Source organism: Abramis brama (genome assembly GCF_963993115.1).
Source record: "Abramis brama genome assembly, chromosome: 23".
NCBI lineage: Eukaryota > Metazoa > Chordata > Actinopteri > Cypriniformes > Leuciscidae > Abramis > Abramis brama.
Window position 1 is genome coordinate 708599 of NC_139985.1, and position 12393 is coordinate 720991.

General features: G+C 37.8%; 2 protein-coding genes across 2 annotated transcripts in view; both read right to left on the reverse strand.

The window, feature by feature from the left end:
- Positions 1 to 3797: 3797 nt before the first annotated feature.
- Positions 3798 to 6107, reverse strand: rpl37a (ribosomal protein L37a). Its single transcript, XM_084100538.1, has 4 exons — positions 6005 to 6107; positions 5054 to 5182; positions 4042 to 4124; positions 3798 to 3962 (listed from the first exon to the last, which is right to left on the reverse strand). The coding sequence occupies exons 1-4, from the start codon at positions 6005 to 6007 to the stop codon at positions 3899 to 3901; spliced, it is 279 nt and encodes a 92-aa protein (XP_083956664.1). The 5' UTR covers positions 6008 to 6107; the 3' UTR covers positions 3798 to 3898.
- A 512-nt stretch (positions 6108 to 6619) lies between these two features.
- The window catches only part of pfklb (phosphofructokinase, liver b), a 17914-nt gene continuing 12140 nt past the window's right edge, over positions 6620 to 12393 (reverse strand). The window contains exons 15-22 of the mRNA XM_084101716.1: positions 12012 to 12099; positions 11751 to 11903; positions 10299 to 10463; positions 10142 to 10203; positions 8743 to 8854; positions 8560 to 8659; positions 7476 to 7581; positions 6620 to 7279 (exon numbers count right to left, since the gene is read on the reverse strand). Of these exons, the coding sequence (XP_083957842.1) occupies positions 7132 to 7279; positions 7476 to 7581; positions 8560 to 8659; positions 8743 to 8854; positions 10142 to 10203; positions 10299 to 10463; positions 11751 to 11903; positions 12012 to 12099 (934 nt within the window). The 3' untranslated portion in view covers positions 6620 to 7131. The remainder of the gene's footprint in view (positions 7280 to 7475; positions 7582 to 8559; positions 8660 to 8742; positions 8855 to 10141; positions 10204 to 10298; positions 10464 to 11750; positions 11904 to 12011; positions 12100 to 12393) is intronic.

Below are 12393 nucleotides of genomic sequence, written 5' to 3' on the forward strand. Positions count from 1 at the left end.
ATGACGTTACCCTGACTGTCCCCGCCCACTATTTAGATTAAAATCGTGAGCTGTGTCCGAAACCATGAATGTATAGAATGTAGGTCCAAGGAAGATGTTGAACACGTATTATTGCATTGTAAGAAATATAGGGATGAGACTAAATCAAAAGATAAGTCAGGTAGGAAGAATGTGGAATATTGAAGGTTTGTTAGGCACAACAGGAGATGGGGTAAAGGATGCACAGAAAGCAGTTGTACAATATTTGAAAAATATAGGAATATATAATAGGATTTAGGTAGTATATAATTTTTTTTTTAATTTTTTTTTGATGATATAGTCATAATAATATGTTCTCATGTTACATACTCCTATACAGTAGGTGGCGGTATGCACCTTTACAGTCATGGTTGCAATCTGCCATAAAACGAAAAGAAGAAGATGTGTCCGAAACCACCATAGACTGGAAACCACTCATATAGTGCACTCAAATGCCATGTAGCATTTGAGTGCACTATATGAGAGGTTTCGGACACAGCTCACAATTTTAATCTAAATAGTGGGCTATATAGGGATTCGTGAACGAGTGAGCGGTTTCAGACACAGCTACGTGTCACATTTCACATTCGCTTAAAGGGACAATTCACCCCCAAAAATTTAATTCTGTCATCATTTACTCACCCACAAGTGAGTAAATATCTTCAAAATATCTTCCTTTGTGTTCAGTAAAAGAAAGAAGGGATGAGTAAACAATGAAAATGTATTTTTTTTGGGTGAACTGTCCCTTTAAACACAGTAAACGTGCAAATAATAATACCTTTTTATAGTTTAGCGGCCTTGATTTACATTGCTGTGCTGTTTTATTTTATAATGTGTTTTTGTTGAGTAAAAATGGCAACAACACAAAATCGTTCAAAATGTCACATTAGCCAATTTCAACATTATCTTCTGCCACATGAAATGAGATAAAGGAGCTTAATTAACTAATCAAATCGACACATTTCTTCTACCATGAAGAATTTGACTTTGAAACCACATTTAAAGAACTTAATGTTATAATAAACACTTAAAGTCCCCCGTAGTCAATAATTGTATCCCTTAAAACTCATCTTTGATCACTAAAATTACATATTTAGGCATTTTTTCCTGAAAAAATGTCTTTGTGCCTTAAAATATCTTGAGTGTAACTCGACACCCTTGCCTCATTTAGTATGCGCGGTTTTATGAATATGCAAATGAGCCCCGCCTCCACTCACTCACTCAGCTCAGATGCTGAGTCCCAATTCGCATACTATCCGTCCTAAATAGTATGCGAAACTAGAATTAGTACGTCCCAAATCGTAGTATGTTGAAATGAGTATTCCCAAGATACCCGGATGGTCTACTATTTCCGGTTAGAATTCGAAGTGCAGATCAATGCACACACACTCTAACGGCTAATATTGCCCACAACCCATTGCGTGCGGTAGGGAAGAGCTTTGTGGCATAGACAGCTTTGTGGTGATGGTGGTGATGATGTAAACATGACAGTCGGACGCAGCAGCGGAGATGCGCCCTCAGTTTTTAAGTGTAAGAATTCAAATGTTTAACCCTAATTAAAGCTATATTTAACCACACTGACTTATTTGTTGTAATACTGTGGCTGTACAAATGTTAACTTTATCAGTCCAACTAAAAGACATATGGTTACTACACTTTTACTATAGTAAAAGCATGGTTCATTTTCATCGGGGTATTTTTGAGTATTATACATAATGATGAAATTAAGTTTAAAATATGTTAAACAATAGTTATACTATAAACTTTAAATATTTTAACTCAGAAAATAAGTAGCTTTCGTTACACACATTGCACACGATTGCACATGAACGTCAGAACCAGCCGCCTCACACTCGACCTGCGTTTGGTTAATCTACGACGACGCCCTGCTTCACTCCTCAATTTGGTAGAACACATTGTAAATGTATTGTGTAAAAAACGATGAGGAAAAAAAGATAAAAAGATGGGAATAGTAAATAAAATTATATTGGATATGAATGAATGAAATGTAAAATGTTCTGTTAACAGTCGCGGTGTGCGTAACTAGGCAACCACGTTCAAGTTCACGTTGCATGACGTCATCGAAGTAAGTCCCAGAACGTGCATACTCTTTTGCTACACACTCAAAAGTATGTACTTTTTCCTCACAAAAAAAGTACATACTTTTAGGTCGTAGTATAAGTAGGCGAATTGGGACTCAGCAAGAGATCCACTGGTTGACGATCACACGTTGATCTGATTGGTTACAAGGTAGTTTGTGACGTCAGAAACTCCAGCGATTTCAAAGCGTGTTTTTGAGACTGTCTTTGGTTCACTGCAGTTTTAAGGAGGAAATACTCAGCAATGGAGTCGACTTATGAATTTACACATGGTTTGTCTTAAAGCACATTAAAAACACCACATAGACACATAAACTACATTAAAAGTAGTTTTTTTAGCTTTAAGGTTCTATCCATTTAGACACTGGGTCAAAGCACATTTATTTCTATAGCACTTTAAATTGATCATTTCAAAGCACTTTCATAGAAATTCACAGGAAAATAACAGTTAATGTTGCAAATTCATTAATTAAAGGAGCTCTACAAAAGACATTAGTGTCATTATTCAGCTCGATTCAGTTCATATTTTGTTCTTTTTTGATAGTGTCAGTGCAGTCAGACTGATGTTTATGAATGTTGATGGTCTTGCATGTCATATAAAACCCTGACAACTCTTTCTATATCCACAGATGATTTCCTTTTGGGCTTACATCACTTTTAATATAGTTTTGCATGATTTTTCAAGTCATTCATAATGACTGCAAGGGATTTTTAACATTTATTTTTTGCAGCTCAAACTCATCAAGAGTGCATTATTTCCTGACCACTTTTTCAATGGCGATTGTTCCAGAAGTATTTTCCCATTCATTTTTTACCATAGGGATTTAAAAAAAAGGCTTTGTTATCAGTGACGAACCGAAACAATCAGCTATGAGGAGAATCAACACTACAAACTATGATTTGAACAATCTGACATAAACACAAAGGAATGAGACTGTGATCTCAGCAGCACAAGTGAAGGAAAGAACTACTATCCCACTTTTAAAAAAGGGTTTCAAAGTGCAAGTATTTGAAAACAATACCATTATCATCTCAAAAATGTGAATTTGTGAAAATGGATCCATTTATGGATGTATATAAACAAGTGCTGTCAAATAGACTCATCAAACATTTTTGTTTATATATATATATATGCGTGCGTGTACACACCCATGTATGCATATATAAAAATATGTGCATGAATCATATATACACAAAAACTTTTTAGATGCAACTAATCGATTTGACAGCACTTACATATTATATGCTTTTTTTCCTACTCAGATTGGTGTAATGTTCCATACAGCATCATGGGTAATGTAGTTTTTTTGTCAGGAATTTCACTGTTAAACAGGATTATTAAAAAATAAATAAAAATAATGAAGTTAATGTGAGCTGACGGATTCAGCAGAAGCAAATCCCATCGATTAACAAGCTCGTAGCTCACAGTCAGTCCGTCTAAGGTTTATGAGTTATCGTTAAATCAAGCTCATTGAGAAAATGAATGGTTTTACTTCCAGAACCAGAACCAGACTGTCACTCTTCAGCACAATCAGAGTCTTCACATTCCCTTCCCCTCAATCAATGTCTTTCCCAACTCATTTTCCCAGATTAAATCTGATTATTTTAGAAAAGCAAATCTACACCATGATCATGCAAATTCGAACGTTTTGTTTTGCAATGAAATAAGACAGAAGCAAGTCCCGCTCTAGACTCAGGTTTATTATGGGATGTTCCAACGAGCCACAGAGAAAAACACAGTCCGATAGGGAATGAAGATCTGTACACGACCAGAGTCCGGTCTACTGGTCCTTGAGCTCCTTCAGCCTCTTGATGGCAGACTTCACCGTGACGGCTGACGTTGTGCTGTGAAGAAAGAGCGAAACATGTTACGAATATTTCAACACTAGATGAAGCTTTGATCAGGAATGGCGCTCGCTCTTACTTGTATGTCCAGGCGCCTCCAGCCACAGTTTTCATGCAGGATCCACAATGCCAGATACCAACAGCCTTTCTCTTCATCTTAGTCTGAACACACAAACAACTGACAACTCATACTCTGTGTGGAATATTGCAGCGTTTATTCTGAATGATTTACAGGTGCACATCATCATTATAGTTTTAATAATCTTGAATCAGAATAAGTTCCTCTTGCAGCATCTCTTCTCTGATGACGAGGGCGGGGCAAAATATTGGGGGTAAATATTGGTAACCTAAATAATATAAGAAAGCTCTAAATTTATTTCATATTTCCAGACAAAGATGCGTCATATATCCGTCATTTATCCTCCCGCTCTGCGCTCTGAGATGTGGGACACGATAGAGACGGTCATTCTCTTTTCTAATATCGTCATGTTTTCTCCAGATGTTGTAAAAGGTCTGAAGAGTGACTTTCAGGCGACGTTTGATTTTGTGCTGCCAGAGAAAGCGGAACTAAAATCCCAAGCGCGAGTGAAATGCGATACATAAACTTGAAGTGCCTTCCCATAATAACAAGCACAAACTGTGTTAAATAGAATTTGATGTGCAGGCTAAAAGGTATCAGGCCTATTATATTCACATTTTTACTGTAGTAAAGTAATAAAAAAAAAGCACTGTAGGACAAATTAAAGCAAAATAAAGGAAGAAATGTTTATAATCCCCTGCGAAAAGACGTGAGTGAAGATTTGGGAGGAGAAACAAGATATTACATGTCCAATGAAATATTGTTAAATTCGCTGATAACCGTGTGACCAGATCACAAAACATAATGCAAACATTAAATGTGCTCACGTGACGGCACGAATCCAAACGTTTCCATGGCTGCGATGTAACATTTAATTGCTAAACTATGATTTCTGCTGTAAACAAAGCTTTGTGCTTCACGTGTCACAATATTCACATACAAATCAATGTGTTCTGGCGACCCAGCGCCGGTGATGCGGCTGTTCTCCGGCTTACACACGGCTGAGGCTCACCTTTCCACAGAAAGAGCAGGTGTATTTGGCATGTTGGCTGATCTCGATCTTCTTCACCATCTTCCTGAGGGACGCACCGTAACGGGTGCCGTACTTCCCCACAATCCCCACCTTCTTGGTGCGCTTGGCCTGGCGAGGAGAACCAGGAACATTCATAAACATGCGATACTTCACAGAGATTTCAATAAATATGAGATACTTTACATAGGACACATTTCAATAAATGAGGTACTTTAAATAAAACACATTTCAATACATATGGGAGACTTTAAATAAAACATTTAAATAAATATGGAAAATTATAAATAGGACACATTTGGATCAGAGAATTTCATTCAAGCTGTTGATCTGAGTTTGCAGAAATGGCTTGTGTGTGTGTGTGTGTGTGTTGAATGTCTGAACTAATGCTGCAACATTAAATAAAACACATTTATATAAGAGCTGTACAGCAATATGAGGGGAGCATAATCTCAGTGTTTAGAGGAAAGGTTTGTTGTTTTACTTCAGAAAATACACCAGACTACACACTTGAGTTAAAGACACGAACTAAACCAAGTTCTACACTGCATTATATTCATTTCTGATAACTAAACAACTGATTTTAACCAATAAGTCAACTTTATACTCCTCAAACTATCTGCTCTCATGACTATAAACATTACGCCAAACTAAATCTCATTTACATGTTAATAAAGACGCGATTTCTCTGATCTGAAACACTAAAGTCGCTGTTTCCACACAATCACCGACTCGGATTCAGAGCCGCGACTCCCGGACACTAACAGTGCTTCAGAATAACATTTAAAGACGTTATCATCGTCTACTTCAACATATACAGCAGAGATAATGTTGTATTCACTCATCCAAACACTGAGGAATGAGAAACGGCAGTTATTTGAGAGCGATAGAGAAGATGTTTGAAGATTACTCGCTCGGGCCACAAACACTCACCATTTTAGCAGAAGAGGTGCGGATCCAAAAGAGGCCGAGCAACTGCGCATGCGCGATTTACCAGCACTGACAGTGAAGCATTGTGGGATACCGGAGGACCAACTCCAGCGAGCAGCCAGAAACACCGCACTGAATGTTATTATTATAATGCGCGATAATATGTTAGGTTAATACATAATCATCTCAGGAAATATCCAGCAATAGCTTTTAAATATAGATATGTATTCGCTTGTGTGTGGGTATGTGTATATGTGTGCGTCATTCATTTTTAAAAGAATAATTTCCTATATATATAATAATGGAATTATAATACAATTCGTTTAATTTTTTTTTACATATGTGTGTACATATATAAAAAATATTTTATTATATACTCTAAATATAATTTTATATTAACTAAATTATTTTATGTATATAAAAGTGTATTATTGTATAATAATTATAATATATACGTATATATATATAATTATAACTACATATTTTTATCAAATTATTATAATCTTCAAATAAATTAATTATAATTATTAATAAAATAATTGTAGGTACATTGTCACTGTGATTTTATGCTGCGTCAGTAAAAGTATGGTAGAAATATAGTACAAAACAACACAGCAATCAGCAGAAAATATCTGTATTTATTTTGCTGGGTTTAATCACTGAAGTTCATCTTCAAAAGTTCAGACATGCAAATCTAACATGTTAATCTGTAACATATTAATCTGTAAACATGATTTAGGGTGAAAAATTGGCAGCATTTCTAGAGGAACTCCTGAGGAACACGATCAGAGGAAAACACTGACAACAACTAAATCACTAATTCATAATCATTTCACAAATAACTCACTTCAGCCGGACAGACATCAGATCTCTCTCACAGAGACTCGAACACACACGACCATTCACACATGAAGATTCACATTAATGAAGGAAATATTACAACAAGGCCAGTTGTTAAAACTAACAAATACAAGACAAAGGCACAACCAATGAGCTTTAATACAACAACACATTAATGTCTTTAATATTGAGTTATTTCATGAGGAAAGTGTCATCTAATGTCAGTCTGTCACATGATGGGGTCAGAGGTCAGGGTTGTTAACACTAGCGCCCCCTGCTGGAGAGGCGGTTTAAAAGCCCGTCTCGATGCTGAGGGTTCGACGGGTCACATGCTCGATCTCTCCTGTCACGTACTCGTCAAAACTGGTCTGATACTTCGCCAACATCTTCAGCATCGGACGCAGGTTCAGCCACCACTGTTCCTTAGGCATCCTGTGCCTGGGCACACACACACACGTCAGACACACACGTCAGACACACACACACACACAGTGCATAAATAATGTTTAGTGCATCTTGACTGCATCTCAGAATGCATGTATAATCCACACAGAAGTATGCTTGAATATCATGGTAATCTGCATTAATCTGCGGATGCGTTGATTATTAACGAGGTGAATCTCGTGGCACTCACTCGAAGTCGGTGTGTGTCTTGAGTTCGGTGACGGGACTGAACGACATGACTTTCTTCTTCATGCCGATCACACACGCCGTATCCGGAGCGTTGGCAAACACACGGCCTGCAACACACACATCATTTATCATCCAATCCATGTGTGCTTTTATCATTTTATTCGTTTTTTTTTATTATATACATTTAAATTTAGCTGTAATTTATACTCATTTTACTTTCAGTAATTTTGTTATATACTTTCATAAATGTTTATTATTTTTTATAAAATATTTATATTTATTGCTGTTTTAGTAGTTTTGTTATGTTTTTTATCATTTTATTCGTTTTTTTTAAACTTCCATTTAAAATTTCCCTTTTTATTTATTTCAATTTTTGTAATTTTATGTTATTTTTTAAGTTTGTGCTTTTATTGTTATTTTAATATTTCTATTTAGCTGTCATTTTTATTTAATTCAGTTTTAGTAATTTTGTAGTGTTTTATAATGTTATTATTTCTTTAAAAGTATTTCTATTTAGTTTTTAAAATTTATTTATTTAAATTTATTTAATTCAGTTTTAGTAATTTTGTTGTGCTTTTATAATGTTATTATTTCTTTAAAAGTATTTCTATTTAGTTTTAAAAATTTATTTAAATTTATTTAATTCAGTTTTTGTAATTTTGTTGTGCTTTTATAATGTTATTATTTCTTTAAAAGTATTTCTATTTAGTTTTAAAAATTTATTTATTTAAATTTATTTAATTCAGTTTTTGTAATTTTGTTGTGCTTTTATAATTGTATTAATTTCCAAAAAAATATTTCAGTTTTTGTCATTTTGTTATACGTTTTATAATTTTTTATATTTCTATTTAGCTGTAATTTTTATTTATTGATTACAGTTTTTGAAATTGCATGTGTTTTTATCTTTTTTTTTCTTTTTATATTTCTATTAAGCTGTAATATAAATTATATTTAGTTCAGGTTTATTAATAAGGCAACATTTAAAATTTTCATTTAAGATTTTTTAAGCAAAAGTTTTTTAATCTCTTGCTTTTATTTCAGCCTCACTCAGTAAAAGCAGAGGATCTGTATGTGCAGTTCCTCACCCTGCCTGTAGGAGTCCCTCATCTTCTCCGTCAGCCACAGCACAGACTTCACTCCCAGTTTAGTGCCAAAGTTCCTGTCAAACGGAGTGGGAACGCCGCCCTGAACACACGAAACACGTTAGCAACAGCCTCACCCCTGCAGTCACGAGTGTGCCGGGTTCATCGGGTCACATGACCTCTCACCTGCTGCAGGTGACCCAGGACGTTGACCCTGCAGTCGAACACACCTTTGCCCTCGGCGGAGTACAGGTTGTGGATGAAGTCGGTGGTGTAGTGCTTGTGGCACTTCTCATTCCTGCAGAGAACAGCATCAGTCCTCACACAAGCCGTTCATCACGCTCATTATCACCAGTGTCTGTGGAACTCGTTAGTAACTTGAGTTACGTAATCAGATTACTTTTCAAATAAGTAGCGCAAGTTACTTTGTTTTCCCATTTATTGACTGACAGCTCTCCTGTCCTCATGTTGAGACAAATCGAAGTGCAGAGGCATGTGTGTGTGTGTGAACATGATGTTATTGTAGTTCTAGACTAAATGTGATTTTTTGCACAAAAACAGATTAAATATTCCTCAAAAAGAATAAAATCAGTGAAATGCAGAATCAGTTTTATATGTTGGGAGTGTTTTAAAAATTGGACCCTGAGTCTGTAATAAAGTTGATAGATTTATTCTGACCTTCGATGATTCAGTGAAACCATAAGAAAAAATGACTATAGATTTTTTTGTTTTTATTGTTTTATTATTTTAAGTAAGTGTTAAACTTTTTTCTCCTGTATCCTCTTCTTCTGTTATCCGGAACAGCAGCAGCTGAAACTCTTACTCCTACCCTACTCTACTCTTACCCCTACTCTACTCTTATCCCTACTCTACTCTTATCCCTACTCTACTCTTATCCCTACTCTACTCTTATCCCTACTCTACTCTTACCCCTACTCTACTCTTACCCCTACTCTACTCTTATCCCTACTCTACTCTTACCCCTACTCTACTCTTACCCCTACTCTACTCTTATCCCTACTCTACTCTTACCCCTACTCTACTCTTACCCCTACTCTACTCTTACCCCTACTCCTACTCTTACCCCTACTCTACTCTTATCCCTACTCTACTCTAACCCCTACTCTACTCTTACCCCTACTCCTACTCTACTCTTACCCCTACTCTACTCTTATCCCTACTCTACTCTAACCCCTACTCTACTCTTACCCCTACTCTACTCTTACCCCTACTCCTACTCTACTCTTACCCCTACTCTACTCTTACCCCTACTCCTACTCTACTCTTACCCCTACTCTACTCTTACCCCTACTCTACTCTTACCCCTACTCTACTCTTACCCCTACTCCTACTCTACTCTTATCCCTACTCTACTCTTACCCCTACTCCTACTCTACTCTTACCCCTACTCTACTCTTACCCCTACTCTACTCTTACCCCTACTCTACATGCTTTAATTAACATTTCCTAGCTAAGTAACGCAATTAGTTCCTTTCTAAGGGAGTAACGCAGTATTATAATGCATTACTTTTCAAAGTAAGTTTCCCCAACACTGGTTACACTGAAGGATTGTGGGAAGCGTTACCTCAGAACGAGTCCTCTCTGAATATCATTCTTCATTTTATCGGTCAAATGCTCCACGTTTGTCTGAGAGGAAACAGTGAAATACTGTTGTTTAAAATCAATATTTTTGTCGTTTCACAGGAATACATTTTCCTGTGTTTTTGATCATATAAACATGCCTCCAGCTCGTGGATGTTGAACGGCTCCTCGTAGATGTAGACGGCGTCTGCGCCCACGGCGATGCCGGTGGTGGTTGCTAGGTAACCGCAGTATCCGCCCATCGTCTCCACGATGAAGACGCGGCGCTTGGTTCCTGACGCAGACTGCTTGATTTTGTCGCAGCTCTGAGAAACAGACACACACACCGTTACAGACACACACACCACGTTACAGACACAAACACCATTACACACACACACACCACGTTACAGACATAAACACTGTTACACACACACACACACACCCCGTTACAGACATAAACACTGTTACAGACACACACACACACACCCCATTACAGACATAAACACTGTTACACACACACACACCCCGTTACAGACATAAACACTGTTACAGACATAAACACCGTTACAGACACAAACACCATTACAGACACAAACACCATTACACACACACCATTACACACACACACTGTTACAGACACACACACCGTTACAGACACACACACCGTTACAGACACACACACCACGTTACAGACATAAACACTGTTACAGACACACACACCGTTACAGACACACACACACACCATTACACACACACACACACACACCCCGTTACAGACACAAACACCATTACACACACACACCCCGTTACAGACATAAACACCGTTACAGACATAAACACTGTTACACACACCCCCCGTTACAGACATAAACACTGTTACACACACACACACACACACCCCGTTACAGACATAAACACTGTTACACACACACACCCCGTTACAGACATAAACACTGTTACACACACACACCCCGTTACAGACATAAACACTGTTACACACACACACACACACACCCCGTTACAGACATAAACACTGTTACACACACACACACCCCGTTACAGACATAAACACTGTTACAGACATAAACACTGTTACAGACACACACACACACACACACACCCCGTTACAGACATAAACACTGTTACAGACACACACACACCCCGTTACAGACATAAACACTGTTACAGACATAAACACCGTTACAGACAGACACACACACACACACACACACACACACACACACACACTGTTACAGACATAAACACCGTTACAGACATAAACGCTGTTACAGACACACACACACACACACACACACACACACACACTGTTACAGACATAAACACTGTTACAGACACAGACACACACACACCGTTACAGACACAAACACCATTACACAAACACACACACACACACACAGTTACAGACATAAACACCGTAACAGACACACACCGTTACAGACAAACACCATTACAGACACAAACACCATTACACACACACACACACACACGCACGCACACACACACACACCGTTACAGACATAAACACTGTTACAGACACACACACACTGTTACAGACACACACACACACGATCGGGTCGAGCGAGTCTCACCTCCATGGCGGCGTTCACCGCGGTGTCTGCGCCCAAACTGAAGTCTGTGCCGGGAACGTTGTTGCTGATCGTCGCCGGAATCACACACATGGGGAAACAGAGTTCATCGTAGCGACCTCGAGCTTCAACCAGCTGGAGGACTCCTTCATACGCCTGCAGGAGGGAAGATACTCATCACACACTCACACTCACACACACTCACACACTCACACACTCACACACTCACACACTCACACACTCACACACTCACACACTCTGTACCTCAAATCCACCAATCACCAGCAGCGACTGAATGCCGAACTTGCCAATGTTCTCCACGATTCTCTCCATGCAGGAGTTGGGAAGAGTTCTAAACACATAAAATATCAATGAATGAATGAATGAATGAATGAATGAATAAACTCCAACAACTGAAAAACAGTAAAAACAATAACTTTGTGGATTCTAACAGTAATCATTTGAGGAGGTCAAGCAGGTGAATGACATAAATTTCCCGGCGATCTCAGCCAATCAAAGTTTAGTTGATGTTTAATATACAGAAATGGGGAGCCAGATGAACCAATGAGATCGTACAGTGGGCGGGGCTAGTGTGATTGACACAGCAGCATGTGGTTTGTTTGGATCCTGGATGAAGATGATGTTT